General features: G+C 37.4%; 2 protein-coding genes across 2 annotated transcripts in view; one reads left to right on the top strand and one right to left on the bottom strand.

The window, feature by feature from the left end:
- LOC139139527 (cell division cycle protein 20 homolog B-like) overlaps positions 1-26,148 on the bottom strand; it is a 43,358-nt gene that overhangs the window by 9,953 nt on the left and 7,257 nt on the right. The gene's annotated exons all lie outside the window — the stretch shown is intronic.
- Positions 17,589-19,297, top strand: LOC139138546 (zinc finger SWIM domain-containing protein 3-like). Its single transcript, XM_070706963.1, has 2 exons — positions 17,589-17,762; positions 17,800-19,297. Exon 2 carries the CDS (start codon positions 18,048-18,050, stop codon positions 19,221-19,223), a length of 1,176 nt encoding a protein of 391 aa, XP_070563064.1. The 5' UTR covers positions 17,589-17,762; positions 17,800-18,047; the 3' UTR covers positions 19,224-19,297.

Raw genomic sequence — 26,148 nt, forward strand, 5'->3', positions numbered from 1 at the left:
TTTGTTGAACTCATAACGAACGTTCACTGGGATAAACAATTTCACACGGTACAACGTGGAGGGTCTTTTCTTTTGTTTACTGGAGTATTATTACTGGTAGTTCTTTTATTACCTCAAGTATCATTGCCAATGTGTTAATTAACGAACAATGCCCCTACCGGTGAGATGAATACGAACAAAAGATGTTTACTGACATTGACATTGATACTGGTACTCGAATGGACAATTAAGCTAAAACAATGAAGTATGACACCGATATGGCTACATCGCGGTGGTCATCATTTAATTGACTTCGGCATGAAACAATGGCTCATACATACATAATCAAATTCTGGCTCCACAAATCTTGACCATGGAACGGTAGTAACTATTATTTTTAGAAGTCGGCATTTGTCAAAAGAACATTATAAATATTAAAAAGCATTAGTTGAGATGCCAACTCAGCAGAATAATTCTGAATATTTTAGAAACTTCCTTCCAATCAAGTACTTGGATTTTTATCTTTTACCCAATCAAGTGTCTTTAATACTTTTTAGCCAATGTACAGTTACTTCCTGTAGTGTATTTTACATGTTCAGGTTACGCCCTGAAAAATTGTCTATTTAATGAGAGGTTTTGAGATGTAAGAGCATGATGACTTTCTGGTCGGTCAAGCTGACAGCGTTTGCAATAAACATCGTCCACTTCAACTTACGACGCCTCTGTGTAGTAGCATCTTGTGTTACCTCTCAGCGAGTTAATTTCCCAGCTGAGTCTTCAACCGTTAAAATAGCCGGCGTGGTGGAGAATCCGGGTACTACACAAGCGCCGTAAGAACTTACATGACAACAAGAAGTGGGCAGAGATATAATCCAATGGCTGAAGAACAAGTGTATGACCATCCTGAAGTGCCAGTCGTCGAGGACGACATGCCAGAACTACAATTAGAGGAGGTTCCCGACGATCAACTGGCAGGGTCATCTCAGCAAAACGCAGACCAAGAGTGGCAGAGGAAAGTGGACCTCCAGTTAGAGTCCTCTTTGAGTGTTTTAGAAAAATTGAGACAACTCAACGAGGAGGTCAAGGACGAAACTGGCACCAATGGTATCGGGCCGGGAAAATTTTCCGGCCGCGAGAACGAAAACGCTCATCGGTGGTGGCGGTGATACAAAGACTTCGCCGACTTCAAGAAGTGGAACCCTGAACGTCAGGTAAGAGGCGTTAGCTTGTATCTGACGGGGGAGGCAGAAAGATGGTTTCAAAACCAACCAAAAGAAGGGGACACTCGCAAAGACCTGAAGGTGTTTGAAAAGAAGTTCATTGAGCGCTTTGGGAAGACGGGACCTTTGTGGCTCCACGATCAAATGTTGCACAACCATCGGCAACAAGTGGGCCAGACCGTGGAGCAGTACGCAATCTCGTTGAAAGAACTCGGAGAGAAGGCTAGCCGAAATGAAAAAGAACTGCTCTCGTTTTTCATCAATGGGCTCTTGCCGCCGATTAAATCCTTTGTTGTCAGTAGGTCCCCACAGGATTATACTTCTGCCTACCACCATGCAAAGACGGCAGAAGTGGTTTCCAGAATTACACCGGATAACAACGAGGCTATGGAGGCAAGTAATCGAGCTTTGAGGGACAATATAGCGACTCTGACGGAGCAGATGGTCGCCATGAATAAGGAACTGAGAACTTTAAAAGAATCAGGAAAACAAGGCAAAGACACTACTCGAAGGCCCCACCAGTCTACGGAGGAAGAACAGTTCAAGATGCAAAGGTACAGTGCACACGATGTTTTAGAATTGGCCATAGCGCCGCTAATTGTCGAACAATACGAACTCAAAGAGTTGATGAACGAACTTGTTATTCATGCGGCCGTATAGGTCATATAGCACGAAATTGTAGGAATATACGTGTCAATGAGAGGCCTAATTTAAACGCCTAAGGCCGAGTCGTAATTTTGTAAGGGAGCCACGTTACGGCAAGGGCAAAATGAATGGTGACAAAATATTATTTAAGGTAGCTAAATACCTTTTAGACACTTTCAGATTTTTATTTTTTCTCAATTGAACACGTCCCAAACCCCAATAAAAAATACATTTTCTGAAAGCCCTGATATAGAGCTATCCGACCAAGCACAGTACACGGTCATTATTTGCATAAGAGTCACGTGACAAGCGTTTTGCTGAAGCTTCCAAAAACCGGTTTTTTCCGCCTTATGCAAATCCGCTGCAAGATTTCCGGTTAGAATTTCTTCATTGACAAGCCTTGACAATATCCTTCAAAACCGTGTCTGCGATTTTTTCCCGGAGGCTCTATTCAATTATATGGCGTGATAATTAAAATTCCTTGAAAAGCACCTTCATTTAACACCTTTAAGAGTGCATTAAAAAAAACAAAGGCATATAAAGAAAATCCCAGACACTGATAATATATTATTTCAGTGTCTATCCATGAACGAAAAGTGCAGGGGTTGATTGACACAGGGCTCATTTGACCGTCGGGTCGGAAGAATTATTTAATTTGATTCCTGAATTGCATAAAGTAAAATTTCAGAAATCGGAGGTGTCTAAAATTTTAAACAGCGGGGAATGAAAAATTAGACATAATTGGGGTATTGGAGGTACCAGCACTTAATGCTGATAAATATGTCAAGTTGCGTATTTATATTGTTAAGGGTTTACAAAGAAATTTCATATTTGGTATGGATTTCTTGAAACGATATCAAGTAGTATTGATTTCAGTTCTCGGAGGATAAAATTGCGAGGTGAGGTAACTTTAAGAGTAGCTAAAGATATAACAGTGCCACCAAAATGTGAATTTATCGCTCCAGTTAGAGTGCCGTATAATTATCCAGAGGGTATGGCTGTACTAATCAAAGGAAATCACGGGTAACGCCTGGTATCTTAGTAGCAAGGGGTTTAGTACATTCTAACCGTAAAATAATACCGATGAGAATAGCTAATACTTTAGATTCTGAAGTTAAAATTAGGCGAAATACAATTATAGGTGCATTTTCTCCTCTATCGAATGATTGTCATATTTTAAATTTATCTGAATTGTCGGGTACTCAAACTCCAAATTACAGTCCTAAAGTTGAACAAGAAAACTATTTGATTGAGCAACTAAAGATCAATGAGCTTGATTTGAATAACAAAGAAAAGAGTCAATTACAGCAGGTATTGTTACAACATAATGATGCCTTTGTGGATTCTTCAGGTCAATTAGGCCATTGTGATTTAATTAAACATCAAATTAAGTTAAAAGATGGGGCGATTCCATTTCGTAGAGCACCGTATAGGGTAACCCCCGAGAAGAGGGAGGAAATAAAGAGACAGGTTGATGACTTACAGAGACAAGGTGTAATCGAACCTTCGGTGTCACCCGTCGCTAGTCCTGTGGTTCTCGTCAAAAAGCCAGATCAAAGTTGAAGATTCTGTACAAACTTTATATTTTTGAATAATATAACAGAGCCCGATTCATTTCCATTGCCACGAACCGATGAGTCCCTAGAAATGCTTGGTAGGAATAAACCGCAGTATTTTTCAACATTGGACTTACAATCAGGATTTTTCCAATTAGAGTTAGATGAGGAAAGTCGACCTAAGACTGCATTTGTTACACATCAGGGATTGTTTCATTATCGTCGGTTGGCACAGGGTTTGAGGAATTCACCAAGTTGCTTTCAGCGAACTATGCAATTTGTTTTACGTAATATTTTGTGGGAATTTGCTTTATGTTATATTGATGATATAATTATTTATAGTAATACTTTTGAAGATCACTTAGCTCACCTGAATATTATTCTAGAACGATTGAAACAGGCGGGACTAAAATTGAAGCCCAGTAAATGTCAATTTGTTCGTAGAAGTGTGAAATTCTTGGGACATATAATTTCTAAAGATGGAATTGCTACTGACGAAACTAAAGTCGCTGCAGTAAAAGAATACCCCAGACCAGTAACAGTAACCCAGTTGAAATCATTCCTAGGATTGGCTAACTATTATCGCAAATTTGTTAAGGATTTCTCGAAAATAGCGAGGCCATTACACAAATTGCTAGGAAAGAATTGTCGATTTCTTTGGACAGATAGATGTGAAGAAGCCTTTAATAGAATTAAACAATTATTATGCGAGGCCCCTATTTTGGGTTTTCCGGACTTGTCCAAGGATTTTATTATATACACTGACAGTTCTACTTACGCTTTAGGCTTTGTTTTGGCACAAATTCAGGATGGTAAAGAACGAGTGATTATGTATGGGGGACGAAGTTTGAATTGTCACGAACGAAATTATACTGTCACAGAATTAGAAGCTCTTGCCGTAATACATGCTATACGAAGTTGCAATCATCATGTTAGATCTAATCACATAACAATAATTACTGATCATTCAAACTTGACATTCATGTTTAAACAGAAAATACCAAAGGGACGCATTGGGAGATGGATAATGACTTTACAACAACATGATTACGAATTGTATATCGACAGGGAAGGAAACACATGAATGCCGACGCTTTGTCTAGATGCCCCTATTTATCATGTCAGGGACACAAGTCTGATGTTACTGACTTAGACAATACCCCTGAAATGAGTAAAACGTTAAACAATAGGGAGACCTTAATTGACAAATCAGTCAATACAGATCTTATGTTAATTGAGCCCAATTCACTCTCTGAAGGTAATGTCAATCAGCCGAGCACGGATAGTCAATCTATTCAAAGTGAGACACAGGAAAATAATTCTGTTGAAACTAACGATGAAAGTTTTATTAGTAATACTGAAAATGAAAGTAACGATAATAGTAATGTTGAGACAGATGAGACTGTTATAACTAATATTGGTGAGAAACAAAGACAAGACACTTATTTAATTAAATTGTTTAATTACCTAGAGCATGGAAATATGCCAGATGACACTAAATTAGCACGTAAAATTACCAGTATAGCTCCAAACTTTGACATAGTCGATGGGATTTTATTTCATTTTTGGAAACCAACTGGGAAAGCTACATTTAAAGGAGATTGTGTAAGACAAGTAGTAATTCCTAAATCTTTAAGGAATTATGTAATTAAAAGGGCACATGACTGTGTTTTAGGAGGTCATTTAGGATATTCTAAAACTTTAGGAGTTTTACGAGCAAGGTATTATTGGGAAAGAATGGCTAGGGATGTAAATACATATGTTAAAACTTGCGCTCATTGTCACACTCGTAAACGTCCAAACATCGCCATGAAAGCGAAGTTGTTGCCAATTGCAGTATCGGGTAGTATGGTTATGACATAGTTGGGCCACTTCCTCGTACTTATGATGGGCACAAATTTATACTGGTTTTTACTGATTACTTTTCTAAGTTTCCTCTTGCTTATCCATTAAGAAATGCTAGAGCTGAAACAGTAGCGAGGGTACTATTTGATGAGGTCATAGCCGTGTATGGGAGTCCCAGGGTCTTAATGAGCGATATGGGATCTAATTTCTTATCTCAAGTTGTTCAAGAAACTTGTCGATATTTTAATGTTGAAAGAAGAACAAGCAGTCTGTACAGGCCTCAGACGTCGGGCCTTACCGAGAAGTTTAACGGGATGTTAGTTAACATGCTATCAATGTTTGTTGATGAAAAACAAAAAGATTGGGATAGATTTATAAGTTCGGTATTATTTGCATATAGAGTGAGTCCCCAGGAATCAACTGGGTACAGTCCATACTTTTTACTCTTTGGCAGAGAAGCAGTGCTCCCTTTAGATGTTGAAATTCAGCCTGTAGAAGGTAGAACACGTAATATTGATACTCATTTGAAAGTAATGGCGGCAAAACGTAATATTGCATTTAAGATAGCTAAGAAAAATATTACTCAGTATCAGAAAGCAATGAAGAAAAGATATGATCGGAGAGCCACTGCTAAACAAAATTTCGAAGTTGGCGATCCAGTTTATCTATATAAACCATCAATTAAACCTGGAATTAATCGGAAATTTGTACATTAATGGACCGGCCCATACATTGTCACAGAAAGAATAGGTCCAGTTAATTATAAGCTCCGATTTTACAATAGTGATAGGAACTACAAAAGGATTGTTCATTTTAACCGGCTTAAGAGAGCTCATTTACGGCCATCTGAATTCGATTCTAACACTTCTGAATCGAATAGTGAAAATGAATTAATCAATGATTAACATACAACTGTCAATGAAAATGAAACGACTATTACCAGCCCTAATGTAGACCAAAATGTAGATCTCCACAATTCCGAAAGTTCCGATGATAATCGACCTGAGAGCTAATACCATAGATCAACAGAAAATAATTCCATCTCAAAATCTTTTACTCCTAGGACGACTCTAAGTAATCAAACTGATGAAACAAGCGAAGGTGAATCAGGCACAAATGAATATTATGAGGTAGAAAAAATTCTTAAAGGGCGTTATAGAAATGGGAAATTACAATTCTTGGTAAAGTGGAAAAACTTTGCTAGCAAACATAACACCTGGGAGGATGAAGATAATTTAAATGAAGTAGCTAAAGAGTATTTAAGAAAAAATCCAGTGCGGATAATTGGAAGACGTTCTCCTAAAAGCCTTACGTAATTTGATGATAAACCTATAATTTGTTGCATTGACTGAACCAGCAATTCAACATTTAATGTTTTAGCATCTAATGTACCTGTGAATGTGAAGAGTGTGAGGAAGTACAATGTAAGTGTGTGTGAATGTTGACATGAATAGAAAATTGTTGATCAATTCGATTCAAATTAAGCTTGATTCATAATCACTTAATTAAGTGATTTACTTATGGGGTACGATTAGTTCCTTTCCCTTCTTTAGTAAACTATCGGAGATTATGATGTTCCCCCTCTCCTATGAGAACTTCGGTAGATTTTGATGTTCCGCCCTTCCTCGTTCGGGTCCTTAATTTTCAAAGTCTAAGTAAATATATTTTGAAGAAACAGAAATAATCCACAAAGGTACTCAAATGTAATTGATTGGGGCAAATCACTATTTCCGTGTCTTGAACAAGGGATGATAAAGGTAATAAAGTTAGATTTATAGCTGAAAATAAGAGTTAGATTTAAGGATACTGCAGTTAAGCCTATGACTTTATCAAAGTCAGCAAAACCAAAGACAATACGTCTGTTTGTGAATGATGATATAAGAGATATTGAAATAGAGTAAGGAAAAATAATAAAAGATATTGAGATATTGAAATAGAGAAAGGAGAAATAATAAAAGATATTGAAATAGAGAAAGGAGAAATAGTAAACGATAGCGCTATCGTAGATGATAATATGTTGATGAAGGCCACTGGAGGCCGTAGTAAGAATGAAGATTTGCGCACTGGTAACATAGATACCTTTCATGAGGAGTATGAATCTTCTATGCATTATGGTACTCCCCCATAAGAAGAGAAGAGTGTTTTATTTGTGTGATTGTATTTTTGGAGGGTTTTAAAGGTATAGCTCACACTTTTATCATTCCGGAATTTTTATCAGACTTCGCATTTTTTTTAGTTTTGAAAAGTTATAGAGTTACAGTTTGTTTTGAATTTATTATATTTCGGTAATGGTGTATTTAAGACTTTTGCGTGTATTTTGACATTTTATGTCCACTTTATTGTATTTTGCAGTTAGTCTGAGTTTTTAGCAAAGCATTTTATTATTTCATTTTATTGTATTTGACGTTCACTTTAAGCTTTTAAGTATTTCATTATTTTCATTCATTTTCACAAAGAGATTTACAAATGAAAAAAATACAAAAAAAACCAACAAAACAAAACACTTGAAGTGGTTATTGAAAATCGGGACGATTTCTTTAAAGAAGGGGAGTGTTACGACTGTAATTTTTAAAGTAAAAGTATTACAGGGAATATGTACAATTTTGTTGAACTCATAACGAACGTTCACTGGGATAAACAATTTCACACGGTACAACGTGGAGGGTCTTTTCTTTTGTTTACTGGAGTATTATTACTGGTAGTTCTTTTATTACCTCAAGTATCATTGCCAATGTGTTAATTAACGAACAATGCCCCTACCGGTGAGATGAATACGAACAAAAGATGTTTACTGACATTGACATTGATACTGGTACTCGAATGGACAATTAAGCTAAAACAATGAAGTATGACACCGATATGGCTACATCGCGGTGGTCATCATTTAATTGACTTCGGCATGAAACAATGGCTCATACATACATAATCAAATTCTGGCTCCACAAATCTTGACCATGGAACGGTAGTAACTATTATTTTTAGAAGTCGGCATTTGTCAAAAGAACATTATAAATATTAAAAAGCGTTAGTTGAGATGCCAACTCAGCAGAATAATTCTGAATATTTTAGAAACTTCCTTCCAATCAAGTACTTGGATTTTTATCTTTTACCCAATCAAGTGTCTTTAATACTTTTTAGCCAATGTACAGTTACTTCCTGTAATGTATTTTACATGTTCAGGTTACGCCCTGAAAAATTGTCTATTTAATGAGAAGTTTTGAGATGTAAGAGCATGATGACTTTCTGGTCGGTCAAGCTGACAGCGTTTGCAATAAACATCGTCCACTTCAACTTACGACGCCTCTGTGTAGTAGCATCTTGTGTTACCTCTCAGCGAGTTAATTTCCCAGCTGAAGTCTTCAACCGTTAAAATAGCCGGCAACACAGGAAAAGGGTAAACTGAGCAAATGGTCTCTATGAACAAGGACTTGAGAAGTTTGAAGTGGACAAGCAGAAGAGAAGTCAAGGACTCCGTTGAAAGGCCATCACTAGTGTACGGAGGCAGGACCATACAGGACGCTAAGATACGGTGCAACCGATGTTTTAAAATTGGCCATAGTGCCGCTAATCGTTGGACAATACGAACTCAAAGAGTTGACCATCGGACTTGTTATTTTTGTGGCTGCATAGGTCATATTGCTAGAAATTGTAGAAATTTACGTACCAACCAAAGGGCTATTTTAAACGTGTAAGGCCGAGTCGTAATTTTGTAAAGGAGCCACGTTATGGCAAGGGCTTAAATAATGATAACAAAAAATACAGAAAACGGGAGACCGTAGAAATTTTAGGGTCTCCGAATGATGAATTAATTGATAATAATTTTATTTCAGTATCTATCTGTTACTGATAAGCGTATAGGTTGATTGACACGGCGGCTCATTTAACAGTGGGGTCGGAGGAGTTGTTTTATCTGGTTCGTGAATTACATAAAATAAAACTTCAGAAATCGGAGGTATAAAATTTTAACATCAGGAAATGAAAAGGTAGATGTAATTGGGGCATTGGAAGTGCCAGCATTTATTGCTGATAAACATGTCAAGTTACGCATTTATATTGTCAAAGGGTTGCAACTAAATTTAATATTGGGTATGGATTTCGTAAAACGATATCAAGTAGCGAATGATTTTAGCTCTCGAAGAATAAGACTGGAGGTGAGAGTTCTGTTACGATTGTAATTTTTAAGGCCGTGGCTATTGACAGGCGCCTGTCAATAGACAGAATCCGGCTATTGACAGGCGCCTGTCAATAGACAAAAAATGGCTATTGACACGCGGGACGTTTTTCGCCAAAATTCACCACATTTTAACAAAAGAAACTGCCCCATGCTTGTTGGAATGCTTTACAAAGCCTTTTAACACTAAAATATGGACCAAGTCGCCGCATTTTTGCGTATTGCACAAGTTAATCTCTCACGATTTTGCCTTACACTGCGCCTGTCAATAGTGACACTCGGCACTCGTTCGTCAATTTTTACTGGTTTTTAAAGTAATAAACTGGCACATGCTTCTCAGAATGTTTTACATAGCCTTTTTTATGCTTGAAATTGTGGAAAAGGCGCCGTAGACTTCAACTTTAGGCCGCAATTTAACGTACACACGTAAACCCGGCATGTACGATGTTACCACACCACCGCGCCTGTCAATAGTCAAAATCTGGCTATTGACACGCGGGACTCATTCGTCAATTTTTACCGGTTTTTAGAGAAACTAAGTGCACAATGCTTCTCAAAATGTTTCATATAACCTTCTTATGAATGAAATTATGGACAAGGCACCATACACTTTACCGTATACGATGTTGCATCACCGCCTGTCAGTAGACAGAATCCGGCTATTGACAGGCGCCTGTCAATAGACAAAAAATGGCTATTGACACGCGGGACGTTTTTCGCCAAAATTCAACTCACTTTAACGAAAGAAACTGCCCCATGCTTGTTGGAATGCTTTCCAAAGCCTTTTAACACTAAAATATGGACCAAGTCGCCGCATTTTTGCGTATTGCACAAGTTAATCTTTCACGATTTTGCCTTACACTGCGCCTGTCAATAGTGACACGCGGAACTCGTTCGTCAATTTTTACTGGTTTTTAAAGTAATAAACTGGCCCATGCTTCTCGGAATGTTTTACATAGCCTTTTTATGCATGAAATTGTGGAAAAGGCGCCGTAGACTTCAACTTTAGGCCGCAATTTAACGTACACACGTAAACCCGGCATGTACGATGTTACCACACCACGCGCCTGTCATAGTCAAAATCTGGCTATTGACACGCGGGACCCGTTCGTCAATTTTTGATTTGGCTTTTAAAGTAATAAACTGGCCCATGCTTCTCAGAATGTTTTACATGGCCTTTTTTATGCTTGAAATTGTGGAAAAGGTGCAGCAGACTTTATCGTATACGATGTTGCATCACCGCCTGTCAATAGACAGAGTCCAGCTATTGACAGGTGCCTGTCAATAGACAAAAAATGGCTATTGACACGCGGGACGTTTTTCGCCAAAATTCACCACATTTTTACAAAAGAAACTGCCCCATGCTTGTTGGAATGCTTTACAAGGCCTTTTTTACTGAAATATGGACAAAGTCGCCGCATGTTTGCGTATTGTACAAGTTAACTTTGCACGATGTTGCCTCAACACGCGGCACTCGTTCGTCTATTTTTACAGAATTTTAGCGAAACTATAGGCTAATGGCTATTGACAGGTGCCTGTCAATAGACAGCCGGCGGTGTTGATCGGCCCTACTGACAAACATAATTTTCGCTCTCAATTGCAGTTGACAACATTTTGTTCTTTCTTTTTGTAATTCGCCGACCTAGCTGCTCAATAACACATCGGCGTATGACAGTACAAAGGCAGCTTTACACTGTGATTAGAACACAAATTTTCATAAACTGTGCATGAGTCGCTGCGCTGCGGTTTAGGAATTTTAATCAGTGCTATGTTTATGGTTTTCGGTAAAAGTTGCAAGGCACACTGTGGAAAGGCATTCACATGTGTCAGTTCAGTCACCTGCTCGAAACTTTCAACCCCGGATACCCTTACGGGCCGCAGTCTTGAACTAGGGCTTCCCGACTATAACGGCCTCGTTATAACGAAATGACCTTTGACCGCATGTGGTTGTTACAAAGGCGAAGATCTGGAGGCAAAACGATGTCGTCGATGTTAGTGCTGAGGGATTTATTAGTTATTTCCTGGCAAAAGTAAATTATAATTTAAAGTTCAGCCTTCAACTTTCGTTACTTTGTTTTAGTTGTACAATTGGGAGGCCTGCGATGAAGGGGGGACTTAGAGAGTGAAATGACACAAAGGCTACCGAACTGTCAAACGTGTCAAACGTACAGCAAGTAATACTTTGAAGTTGACAGGTAGCGGCAAGTGTTTGTAGGAGTGGGAGGTATGATAATAATAATAATATTTTTATTGCTTGCTTGTAAATATAGGATTTACATCACATTTGTGGCAATAAAAGTGTGATACAAAAATAAGTTAAAATTTTCTTCAATAAAGATAAAGTATTACAGTATAATAATAGTAGCTAATAATAAATATAACTAGGTATTTCTTTGTTTATATAAAGTAAAAATATAATCAGCAAGTTGTTCATTAAAAGATAACTCTTGTTTTGTTAGTAGAGAAATAAGCTGATTTTCAGTATCGTCGTTTGGGAAATTGATTTTACTGAAAAAGTACTTTCTTTGGACTTTGTATTTCTGACAGACTAATAAAAAGTGTGTTTCATCTTCAATACTGTTGGTGTTACACTGATTGCAGTATCTTTCAGTAATTGGGGTTTTTGGAACAGTGTGTCTCCCTTTTTCAATTGCTAGATCATGATTGCTAATGCGAAGTTTGGTGAGCAATTTTCTTTTCTCACCTTGCAACTGTGTTAAGTAGGGTTCTAATCTAAAATTACGTTTTATTTGGCATACATTCTTAGTTTACTATTTTCATCAGTGATCAACTTTTTCCAAAAGACTTCATAATTGTTTGTTAAATTTGTTTTCATTAAACAGTTATAACTTTGTGGTGTTTAAGTGATGGAGCTTTATCAAGGAGAAAGTCCATTCCATTGTCTTTAATTAAAGCACTTAAACAGTTAAACCAGGATCTATTGTTAGTGTTGTTTACCATTTGCTCCAGAAAAGCTTCTTTAGCAAGATTACAATGTGGTAGTTGTACGATATGAAGCCAGTGTTTAACAATATTAAGTTTGATCTCAAGTAGAAGTGGAAATTGTCCTAGTTCACCCTAGCGGCATTACAAGCTTGTCTATTACACTGTAAAATGTTCTTACAAAATTTGAGGTGAGTTTTTTCAATTGCTGATTTATCCCACTTCTTGTAATCCATGAAATCTTGTCCCCAAATCTCTGAGCATACAGTAAAACAGGTTTAATGAAAACATTGAATAGATGTAGGGAAAATTTTATCTTTTTGTTGTGCAATAAAATCCTTTTTAAACTATACAAAGATTTTGCTGCTTTATCAGCCAAATTTGTAATTGTGTCACTAAAACTACCGTTTGATTTAATTGTCAGTCCTAAGTATGTATAGCTCTTAACAGATTTGATGCATGTACTACCATAGTTAAATAAGTGTTTATCTACCAAAGGAGATTTACTAAAATTAATTGCTTGGGTTTTCTGTAAATTAACATCAAGTTTCCAATTGGAGCAAAATGTGTGTAGTGTATTTAACTCCCTTTGCAGACCTTCTTTTGAAGTAGAGATTAAGACTAGGTCATCAGCGTAAAATAATGAGTTAACTGGGGTATTATTCAACACTGGTGGATGAGTATTTACTTTGTCTAGATTTGTTTTCAAGTCATTGACATATAAATTGAACAGACTAGGACTTAGAACACCAGCCCTGTTTTACTCCTTTTTCAACTTTCAGGCTGGGCGAGATAAAATTATTTGTTTTGATGTGTATTTTTGTGTTGTGTACATGTGTTTTATAAGTCTGTATAATTTGCCATTAATGTTATTTTTGAGAAGTTTATGGAAAAAGACCAACTCTCCATACCGAGTCGAAAGCCTTAGCAAAGTCAACAAAACAAACATAAATGTTCTGCTTATTGTTAATATATTTATGTATTATTGTCTTCAGGGTAAATATGTGATCTATTGTGCGATGGTTTTTGCGAAATCCAGCTTGATTATTATGTATAATATGATTGTCATCTAAAAAACTATTTAGCCTTTCATTTAGAATGTAAGAAAAAACTTTTCCTACACAACTTCCAACAGAAATGCCCCTATAATTTTTCGGGTCATATTTATCTCCTTTTTTAAATAAGTGTGTCATAATGCTTGTATTCCAGATGTCTGGAAAGTTGGATGTATCTAGAACTGCATTAAATAATTTAGCTAAGGGTTTACAGAGAAAGGAGGAACCATGTTTTAACAACTCTATACAAAACCCATCAATCCCTGCTGCTTTTTTACTTTTTAAATTTCTAATTGCTGATAACACTTCATTAGTTGTTATTGACTTATCCAGCTGCTGATTAGCCTGATTCTTAGTTTCTTCAGATGTTAAACTATCAATAATTTGCTGTTGGAAATCATTATACCTGTCATTTTCATTGAGCAAGAATTTTTGTAAAATTCTATCCATGTTGCTGCTGAGACACAATCTCCAGTATTATTATCTTTATCATTATTTTTAAGTACTTGATCAATTTCCACATATCATGTGAATTGTTGGCATGTAGACTGTTTAGTTTGTCTAAGTTGTTTTGCCAGAATTGCAATTTCTTATTTTTAACAAGTTTTTTAAACTTCTTTTTCTTTGTGTAATAGATAATTTTTAACTGACTGTCATATGGAGCTTTGTTTAATAGTTTTGCTGTTGCTATTAGGTCCCTTTTTGCTGCATCACAGTTTTTGTCAAACCATTTTGATTTCTTTCTCTTTAAATTTTTTCTTTCTCTGCTTTTGTCTGTTAAAATTCCACTGCAGGCTTTATCTAAGATGTCATTAAAATGCTTAGTGGCTGAGTTAATGTCAGATTTGTTATTACCAATATTAGTATTCAAAAATTCTGCAAAATCTTTTTGTAGCTCATCTGATGCTAATCTATCCGTGTAATTAAAACACATAACTTATCCCATTTCCATTTTTGGGGCATTTGTAACAAATTCACAGTATCTTTAACACTGCTTGGATTAAATTTGTTAGTTTGAGAAGAGTAGAAATTTGACAGTGATCTGAGAAAATTGTGAAATTGTGTATTTTAAAATACTCAAAGTTATCGATGATGTCTGTTGTTGCAAGACCATAATCTACTACACTGTTTCCATTCCAGTGGTAACATGTAAATTTTCCACAAATATCTCCAGGTAGTCTGCCATTCATAATTCTTGTATTTGTGGTTTTACATAAATCTATGAGGTTTCTACCATACTTATTTTCGATCTTATCCATATTGCAGCGATTAAGATGTGTATCAACAGAATATCCTGGTGGAACTGGTATATGATTTGAGAAATCATTGTCAATAAAATCTGGCAGTAATCCTACTCTGGCGTTAAAATCCCCTAAAATCATGACAGATCCAGAACAGCTATATTTTGTGATCAACTGTTCTAAACGTTCGAAAAATGATTCAGACTTATGTTTGGAATTTTCTGGTGCGTTGTAAACAAAGCAAATAAATATATCCTGTTGTAATCTGAAAAAAACTTTTGAAAGTTTGCACCACACCATGTCTTCAACATCTGAATGAACCATTTTTACACCCTTCTTTATAGTATTTTTTACCAAAAGTGAAAGACCACCCCTCTGTTTTTTCTTTTCTCGGACAACAGAATAGTCATAGTACCCAGGAATGTGAAAAGTATGTTTCAATTGTTCTGTGAGCCAAGTTTCTCCAATACCAATAATGTCATGTTGAGTAATATTATTTATAAAGTCACTGTCTTGAAACTTTCTCTCTTGGTAACCCTGTATGTTCCAGTAGGATATTGACAGTGAACTTTGTATATTGCTGTTTTTCTGAAATGTAAAGTTACTCATATCTGTTGATTGGTATCATTTGCCTATGGCTTTGAGGTGTATCAACATATTTTGGCAAAATGGGGTGATTTCTAGACCAATGAAAACCTTGTGTTGCGTCCCCGTATTGCTGTACCACCGGATTAACAGGATGTTGAAAATACTGTCTTCTCCTGAAAAGGTTTCGGTTCACACCAAGGTTTGGAGCGAGCATATCCTTAATATTCCTTACTAACAAAGCTGTACCCTGGTCATTTAAATGAACATTGTCATGCAAATGTGTTGCTGCATTGATATTGTTGTGATCGATAAACACTAAATTATTATGCATATTGCACATTTTATGCAGTTGTGTGTGTTTAAAGCATGGAATAATGAATTGTTTTGTCTTGGAATGACTGATGAGATAAAAACTGTTGACTTTGGGAATTTATCTAATGTTACCTGAACCAACTCAGAATATTTGTTTACACATTCCTCTACAGGAATACCACTATCAATATCATTAGTACCAGCATGAATGACAATATTATTTATGTTGGAAGCTGACACAGATTGAATATAACTTGTGATTTGAGGAATATTACTTCCTCTAAGAGTTCTCACATGAGTATTTCTGTACACCTGTACCTGTACCTGTATTTCTGTAAGACGTTGACAGTTTAAAAGTGTATGAATAACCGCGGCCTGTTAATATATTGTTCAAGTTTGGATGGAATGAGCTATTTGAGAAACTTGTCATGGACATGAAGGTACATAAATGTTTCTAAGAATATCCATCTCCATAATTAGCGATGTACAATTAAGTATGCATATTAGCTGGAAAGTGTATATAAGGAGATGCATCAGAGCATTCTCTCCCTCTCTGCTGCAGATTCGACTGAGTATCATACTGGTCATCTCTAGCAGTGATAATTCCAACTGCTTGCTGTGATCCCGCTTGACAGACCGAGAATACCAACAAGTATATTTGCAATTTGTGAATATTTTCATTCTTCAATAATGGCTACCTTTTCCTGTCTTATTGTAGGTGATTCCATGGTCAAGTATCTGCAAGACAATGTTTATCCTGTTGCAGGTATCACACCTGTTGTTCTTTCCTTTCCAGGAAAACGTGTTGATCAGATTTTTGAAGAGATAAGCGACATTGTTCATCAATTTGATGTTTTGATTTTTCATGCAGGTATCAATAACTTTGGTGAGAGCCCTGTTGCAGTAGCTTCCAAAGTGAAGATGTTTTACCAACAGGTGAAGGCAGTGTCCCCAAGTACTTACATTCTCCTTTCTTCTCTCTTGTTCAGGTGTTGCAGTGCATACACCAATCTTCAGCTGGATTTCATTCAGAGTGTTACAGTACATTTACCAATGATTTTTACGATGAGATACAGCTGGATATTGATACACTACCTAATTAGGTTTGTCAGTTTGCTCGCGAATTTACCCTTTTAGTGGTCAACTTTTACAACTTTGCGCCAACATCAGACAGACTAAAACAGCAGGTGACGCAGCAAGATGTCTGTAAACTAATTTACTATGTAGTATGTTTATATCTTTACAGCAGCTATCAGTTTCAATGGTGACACACACAGAGACTGGTTGCCAAGTTTTACAAGCAGTTCAAAGTAAAGTTTGTTCATTTTACACATCACTCTATTATTTTTGAAGTCATGAACTTTATTGATATTCAACTACAAAGAACACTGTCCTCTGAGTCTAAATTTGCAGTAACGTCGTTCTTTTACCACCTCTCTGTGAATTTGAACTGCTTGTAAAACTTGGCAACCAGTCTCTGTGTGTGTCACCATTGAAACTGATAGCTGCTGTAAAGATATAAACATACTACATAGTAAATTAGTTTACAGACATCTTGCTGCGTCACCTGCTGTTTTAGTCTGTCTGATGTTGGCGCAAAGTTGTAAAAGTTGACCACTAAAAGGGTAAATTTGAGAGCAAACTGACAAACCTAATTAGGTAGTGTATCAATATCCAGCTGTATCTCATCGTCAAAATCATTGGTAAATGTACTGTAATTATGAGTTTGTCATACCTCTTAACCGACTCTTGCGAGATTTGGGAAAGAAGGTTACAGACCTAGGCTTTATTGATTCACTTTATTATTTCTCTAGGGAATCTGTGGAGATGAAGAAACTGTTGGCAAGGGATGGTCTTCATCTAAACCGACGTGGTGCAGCTTTGTTGGCCTCTGTCTTTTGCAGCGAATTGTCAACAGTGAAAAGAAAGGTGTTAACTGACAAAATAATGTCAAACTTTGATTCTGTTTGCAGATCAGATGGTAGCAGTGTCTCCAGGCCTAAGTCTGAGAAGTCAGAGGTGAAAGTGGCTTTGCCTGAGAAAAACTAACCATGGTTCGTTTACTTGCAGGGAACCTAAGAGCAGTGTCTCCAGGCTAACTTGCAGGGAACCTAAGAGCAGCGTCTCCAGGCCTAAGTCTAAGAAGTCAGAAGTGAAAGTGGCTTTGCCTGAGAAAACTAACCATGATTTGTTTACTTGCAGGGAACCTAAGAGCAGTGTCTCCAGGCCTAACTTGCAGGGAACCTAAGAGCAGTGTCTCCAGGCCTAAGTCTAAGAAGTCAGAAGTGAAAGTGGCTTTGCCTGAGAAAACTAACCATGATTTGTTTACTTGCAGGGAACCTAAGAGCAGTGTCTCCACACAAGTGGATAGCAAAGTACCTAGCCACGTACAAGTCGGTGGAGGAAATGCAATCGCTGTAGGCTCAACATTTTCCACTTATTCAGACTTTGAAGTTTCTTACAGGCAGTGGTGTCAGGATAATTGCCATCCAATGAAAGTGTCGACGAGTCACAGAAATAAAGGCGCCTTGGATCCCAAAAACTTTCCCTACAGTGACATTACATTTGTTTGCAAGCACTATGGCAAACCCAGAATCAGAGGTGTGAATGAACGTCCTCGTCAATCATACTTTGCATCTGGTTGTAATGTCAAGCTTCGACTGGTGTATGTTGAAGCAATGAACAATTACAAAGTAACAGTTCTTTCCACAGAACATAACCACCCTATTTCTTCACAGGCTTTTGGATGGTATCCAGAAAACAGACGACTGGAAGATTCTGAATTAAAACAGGTCGAAGATCTCCTACAACTAAATGTTGACATCAGAAATATTAAAAATTTTGTTTCAGAAAAGACAGGAAAAACTGTGATCTCCAAGGACATTCACAATATCAAGAAAAATCTTGATAACAAGATGTCTAAGGGTAGGTCTGAGGGGCAGAAGGTTGTTGATAGACTTCTGAAATTGCAACAAGATGATCCAAATGCTACAACTGTTGTTGAAATGTCTTCAGATGATGAATTTGAACTTCTGTTTTTTCAGACAAGTAACATGAAGTTGCTTTATAACCAATATCCTGATGTCCTTTTCATTGACGGTACATACAAGGTAAATATTGAAGGCTATCCTCTGTACGCATTTCTGATTGAAGATGGAGAAGGTAAGGGTAGAGCTGTTGGATATGCATTTGTAAAAAATGAGAAGAAGGATACCATCCACAAATTATTTGACCATGTCGGTGCAAAGAATGACCTAAATAAAGTAAAAATTGTTTTTCTTGACAAAGATTTCACAGAAATATCTGCTGTGAAGCGTTCCATGCAAAATGCGCATATAATGTTGTGCACATTCCATGTTCTAAAATACCTCAAAAAGAAAGTTAGTGACTTGGATATTAGAAAGAATTTGAAATCAGATATAATGAAAGCAATTTCATCTCTAGTATATTCCTATTCTGAAGAAATTTACCGTGAACGATTAACAGAATTGTTAAAGTTAAGCCCAAAATCATTTTCTTCTTACTTCACAGATAACTGGGACAGCTGCCGGGAAATGTGGGCTCACTGTTATAGAAAGTCTCTGCCAACTCTAGGAAACAACACAAATAATAGGGTGGAGTCACATAATCAGAAGCTGAAGCATATCTGGGACGGTCATGTCATCTGAGTGATTCTGTTGATAGACTTATCAATTTTTGCAGCCACACCGCACAGAATGTAAAGTATTTATCTTTCAATATGATGAAACCAGGATTGATACAAGGTGGATTGTGATATTCAGTCTGTTGTTTCTAGGATTTGTACTGCACCTGCTGTAGATTTGATAATGAAGCAGTTTGAGAAATTACATAATGGTTCGTATGATGTCAATAGCTATATGGAAGGAGAAAAGGACATGGCAAATGTTGAAGTAGGAGAAAAGGTGTACAAAGTTAGTGACATGTTGAAGTGCTCTTGCTCTTTTCATTGCATGTATCAACTTCCATGTCATCATATATTTGCATGTAGAAAGAAGAATAACATCGACTTATTTGTTTCTGATCTGGTTCCAATGCGATGGAAGAAGAACTTTGCAGATTCAGACGTTCCAGCAGCAGCATCATCAGTTGTGGTCAAGACAGAGAGTCAACCGACAGGTCCATTAACGGAACGGCAAAAGTACAATGTGGCGAGTGAAATAACTAAAGATCTGACATCATTTTTAGCTACTTGTGGTCAAAAGGAATTTTTGAAAAACTTAGAGATTTGAAGTTTTTAATGTATGCTTGGCAAGCAAATAAGTTAGTGCACATAGAGGTAGATGGCAGCAGAAGTAGTAAAGCAGCTGACCGGTTAATCAGGTGGATAGTAGTTCAGAAAATAATTCAAGCACTTGTAAAAGGGATGATGATGTGTCTCAAATGAATTCTCCTCCACTTAATCCAATTGTAGAATCTGGTGATATTAGTGATGTTGACAAATCTGGTGATGTTAGTGAAAGGCTCCCTGAAGTCAGCATCAATGACGACATTAACAGTACGACCATGAATGCTAGCATTTCTCCAATGAAACAAATAAGAGATAAGTTATTTATTGCACAAGTGAAACATCGTCGTGGCCGCCCAAAGGGCTCCACAAAACCATTTTGGAGTTTTTCAGGTCAGGCGAGTGGTGCTAAGAAACGCAAATGCAATACAAGTTTTGTATCAAAAAACAAAAAAGGAAAACCAAAAGAAAAGCCTGATGATAAAGGTGAGTACAGAAGAGAAAGGAAAGAAGAATCTGACAAAGGTGAGTCCAACAAGATGATTGAAGACTTTTCATTGAGTACTGACAATTTGGAAACAATTTCAAACGGAGATCAGCTTGATGATGCTGTTATTCATGCAGCACAGAAGTTGCTGGCGAAACAGTTTCCCAAAATAGCTGGCTTCCAGTCAACTCTATTTGCACAAAATGTGTCATAATATTCTTTCAACAGGTACCAGGAGAGATGGTTCAGATCCTGTACAGTCCTGGTCACTGGGTAACTGTATCAACCATAGGCTGTGAGACTGATACTGTCAATTACTATGACAGTTTAAACCACACCATACCTGAATCAGTTTTACGTCAGGTTTGTTCAATCTTACAGGTTCAAGGCAAGTCTGTCAGGGTTAACCACATCCCAGTCCAGCAACAAGAGGGTGGTAAAGATTGTGGCCTATTTGCAATTGCGTTTGCAGTCTCTCTTTGTTTTGCAGAACCACTTTCACTGTTTGATCAGAAACAGATGAGGAAGCACCTATGTGATTGTTTCGAAAAGAAGCATTTGGATCCATTTCCAAAATGTAGATCCACAAACAGACAAAAGAAACCTAAGGTAATTCAATATGATGTTTATTGTGTTTGTAGACAACCCAGAGGGAAAAAGAGAATGGCGCAATGTGATGGATGCAATGAATGGTATCATGGAGACTGTGCAGACATCCCTGAAGATGTTTTCCGACATGAAGATGCAAAGTGGAGCTGCAGAGTGTGCAATTCATGAACAGCATTCTTACTTTAATTCTTGATTTTATCTGTTGGAAAAATGTCAGTATTATTATTTACAGACAGAAATATATCTATGTCAGATAAGGCTTTTACTTTGAATTGTAAATAAAAAAATATATAAATATATAAATTTTTTATTGTACATAAATTATATTTATTTGGATTGTAAATACAAAACATATGTATATATATATATATATATATATATATATATATATATATATATATTTGTAAATACTAAAATATTTAAATATATTTCACTTGTTAAATCTCAATGTTTTGCATGCAAATAAAATGAATTTTTCCATTTAAACTATATTTTTGTCCATTGCTTTTAATTGTACTTATGACAGGAGAACTTCATCTCCATGCATCGCCTACTTTGAAAAAGCATACTAAATGTAACTCAGAGAATATTTTTCAGTGTAGAAAAAGGCAACGAGTTCACTTTCCATTCAACATAGAAGAAAAACTAGTGGTTATTTTTCCAATTGTTTAGAGTTTATGCATGGATATCTCAAATCAAAATTGAAATTCCAGAATAGTAATGGAGGTCAAACAAATTGACCTAAGGGAGGATTAAGTTTTTTAAAAATTAGTAACACCTCAAATGTGCTGTTTGATAAAAATGACACCCCTCTTTTGCTGTTTTCCATTTTTAATGATTCTGCTGGCTGACCCTAAATAAATGAGTGTTCCTTTAATTGCAAAGGAAAAGATGAGGATGAGAAGTAATGCTATTGCAATTGGTGAATCAGGAATTTCTCCTGAATGGCATCATCTTTTAAGAATAGTTCTGAGAATAATGTTATAAAGTAAACAAAACATTTATTAGGTAAAGACATCAATTTTGTTGGGGCAACGGCGACTAATTGCTTCCCTAGCAAACTTGTTTTCCAAGTATTGATCCATATTGAAGAACTTTTTTGCACATTGAGAAGAAAAGGCATGATGTTAAAAGTGATAGCAATATTTACTACGATGTTCGAAACGAGAAAAAATTGTTACCAAAATGTTTTAATTTCCGGGTACAGTTTTGTCGTACCCGAGTCCATTGGTTTTGCTATGCCACAGAGGCACAGCAGTGCTGACCCGAACTGGGGGTCAAAGGTTACAATGTCGGCTCCCCCCCCCCGTACATTGAGACTCCTTGTATCTCTCTCTCTGGCTCTTGCTTCGCGCCGTTCTAGGTCGTGAAGTTACGCTTCGGGTATGTTTTGCTTGCTATTTTGGATTATGTGACGACGATTTAGAATGTTGTCACCATCGTAATCGTTCTCAATGCAGGCATGCGGAGCTATGTTGAAAGCGATCAAGCTGTCAATGTCGCGGCCATCAGAAATCGCGATGTCTGTCATGACAGTTTTCTGACGTGAACTACTCAGATTTTCCGACTTATACACTGCAAAAACGGACTTCATCATCACTAAAGAGTGCCCTTGTACCAAATAAGTATCACCAATCGGCAAAATACGCGTATCCAGGGCCGCGGTTATGCTAGAGTGACAGGTGAACGCGTACAACGTACCATGCATGACGGCTTTCGCCAGCATTGAAAAATGCTGATTTTCCGACGTATTAGAACTTATTTTGTAATTACTACATGGCAGAACAATGTCTTCTTCATTTACATGGAAGAAGCACAGTTTATTTCGCTAAAATGTGGTGAAATATGGCGAAAAAGTCCCGCGTGTCAATAGCCAACTTTTGTCTATTGACAGGCGCCTGTCTATGATCACCTAGCCCCTGGCTATTGACAGCGCCTGTCAATAGATACTCCGAATTTTTAAAGTAAAGTATTACAGGGAATATGTACAATTTTGTTGAACTCATAACGAACGTTCACTAGGATAAACAATTTCGCACGGTACAGCATGGAGGGTCTTTCCGTTTGTTTATTGAAGTATCATTACTCTGGTAGTTCTTTTATTAACTCAAGTATCATTGCCGATCATATGAGTTAATTAACATACAATGCCACTACCGGTCAGACAAATATGAACAAAAGATGTTTACTGACATTGACATTGATACTGGTACTCGAATGGACAATTAAGCTAAAACAATGAAGTGTGACACCGATATGGTTACTTCACAGTGGTCATCATTTAATTGACTTTGGCATGAAACAATGGCTCATACATACAAAATCAAATTCTGGCTCCTCAAATCTTGACCATGCAACGGTAGTCACTATTATTTTTAGAAGTCGGCATTTGTCAAAAGAACATTATAAATATTAAAAAGCGTTGGTTGGGATGCCAACTCAGCAGAATAATTCTGAATATCTTAAAAACTGCCTTCCAATCAAGTATTTGGATTTTCGTCTTATATCCCATCAAGTGTCTTTAATACTTTTAGCCAATGTACAGTTACTTCCTGTAAACTACTTTACATGTTCAGGTTACGCCCTGAAAAATTGTCTATTTAATGAGAAGTTTTGAGATGTAAGAGCACGATGACTTTCTGGTCGGTCAAGCTGACAGCGTTGCAATAAACATCACCCACTTCAACTTACGACGCCTCTGCGTAGTAGCATCCTGTGTTACCTCTCAGCGAGTTAATTCCCTAGCTGAAGTTATCAACCGTAAAAACAGCCGGCAACACGTGGTGGAGAAACTGTCCGGGCACTACACAAGCGCCGTAAAAACTTGCATGACAACCAGAAGTGGGCAAAGATATAATCCAATGGCTGAAGAACAAGTGTATGACCATCCTGAAGTGCCAGTCGTCGAGGACGACATGCCAGAACTGCAATTAGAGGAAGTTCCCGACGATCACCTGGCAGGGTCATCTCAGCAAAATCCAGACCAAGAATGGCAGAGAAAAGTGGATCTTTAGTTGGAGTCCATTTTGAGCGTTCTAGAAAAGTTGAGGCAAGTCAACGAGGAGGTAAAGGACGAAACTGGCACCAATGGTATCGGGCCGGGAAAATTTTCCGGCTGAGCAATGAGAACGCTCATCGGTGGTGGCAGCGTTACAAAGACTTCGCCGACTTCAAGAAATGGAACCCTCAGGTAAGAGGCGTTAGCTTATATCTAACGGGGGGGGGAGGCAGAGAGGTGGTTTTCAGAACCAACCAAGAGAAGGGGACACCCGCCAAGACCTAAAGGTGTTTGAGAAAAAGTTCATTGAACGGTTTGGGAAGACGGGACCCTTGTGGCTCAACGATCAAATGTTTCACAACCATCGGCAACAAATGGGCAAGACTGTGGAGCAGTACGCCATCTCATTGAAAGAGCTTGGAGAGAAGGCTAGCCGGAATGAAAAAGAACTGCTTTCATTTTTCATTTATGGGCTTTTGCCGCCAATTAAATCCTTCGTCGTAAGCAGGTCCCCATAGGATTATACGTCTGCATACCACAATGCAAAGACGGCAGAAGTGGTTTCCAGACTTACTCCGGATAACAACGAGGCTATGGAAGCAAGTAACCGGGCCTTGAAGGACAACATAGCGACTTTGACGGAGCAGATGGTCGCCATGAATAAAGACCTGAGAACTTTAAAGGAAACCGGAAAACAAGGCAAGGACTCTATTCGAAGATCCCCACCAGTCTACGGAGGAAGAACAGTACAGGATGCAAAGGTACAGTGCACTCGATGTTTTAGAATGGGCCATAGCGCCGCTAACTGTCGAACAATACGAACTCAACGAGTTGATGAACGATAATAGTAATGCTTAGATGTGATCGTTATAACTAATATTGGTGAGAAACAAAGGCAAGACACTTATTTAACTAAACTGTTTAATTACCTAGAACATGGATATGTGCCAGATGACACTAAATTAGCGCGTAAAATTACCAGTATAGCTCCAAACTTTGACATAGTCAATGGGATTTTATTTCATTTTTGGAAACCAACTGGGAAAGCTACATTTAAAAGAGATTGCATAAGACAAGTAGTAATTCCTAAATCTTTAAGGAATTATGTAATTAAAAGGGCACATGACTGTGTTTAGGAGGTCATTTAGGGTATTCTAAAACTTTAGGAGTTTTGCGAGTAAGGTATTATTGGGAAAGAATGGCTAGAAATGTAAATATATATGTTAAAATGTGCGCTCATTGTCACACCCGTAAACGTCCAAACATCGCCATGAAAGCAAAATTGTTGCCAATTGCAGTATCGGGACCATGGGAAAGAGTTGGTTGTGACGCAGTTGGGCCACTCCCTCGTACTTATGATGGGTACAAATTTGTACTGATTTTTACTGATTACTTTTCTAAGTTTCCCCTTGCTTATCCATTAAGAAATGCTAGAGCTGAAACAGTAGCGAGGGTAATATTTTATGATGAGGTCATAGCCGTGTATGGGAGTCCCAGGGTCCCAATGAGCGACATGGGATCTCATTTCTTATCTCAAGTTGTTCAAGAAACTTGTCGATATTTTAATGTTGAAAGGAGAACATCCAGTCCGTACGGACCTCAGACATTATGACTTACCGAGAATTACTTAGGACTTACCGAGATGTTTAACGGGACTTTAGTTAACATATTATCGATGTTCGTTGATGAAAAACAAAAAGATTGGGATAGATTTATAAGTTAAGTGTTATTTGCATATAGAGCGAGTCCCCAGGAATCAACTGGGTACAGTCCATACTTTTTACTCTTTGGCAGGGAAGCAGTGCTCCCTTTAGATGTTGAAATTCAGCCTGTAGAAGGTAGAACACGTAATATTAATACCCCTTTGAAAGTAACGGCGGCAAAACGTAATATTGCATTTAAGATAGCTAAGAAAAATACCAATCAGTATCAGAAAGCAATGAAGAAAAGATATGATCGGGGAGCCACTGCTAAACAAAATTACGAGTTTGGCGATCCAGATTATTTATATTAACCATCAATTAAACCTTGAGTTAATCGGAAATTTGTACATAAATGGACCAGCCCATACATCATCACAGAGAGAATAGGTCCAGTTAATTATAAGCTCCGATTTTACAATAGTGATAGGAACTACAAAAGGGTTGTTCATTTTAACCGGCTTAAGAGAGCTCATTTAAGGCAATCCGAATTCGATTCTAACACCTCCGACTTGAATAGTGAAAATGAATTAATCAATGATGAACATACAAC

This window comes from Ptychodera flava, chromosome 8 (assembly GCF_041260155.1).
Source record: "Ptychodera flava strain L36383 chromosome 8, AS_Pfla_20210202, whole genome shotgun sequence".
Classification (NCBI taxonomy): domain Eukaryota; kingdom Metazoa; phylum Hemichordata; class Enteropneusta; family Ptychoderidae; genus Ptychodera; species Ptychodera flava.

Excerpts from the sequence above, each read along its gene's own strand:
- LOC139138546 (XM_070706963.1), top strand. The coding sequence starts at position 18,048 with ATGAAAGTGTCGACGAGTCACAGAAATAAAGGCGCCTTGGATCCCAAA.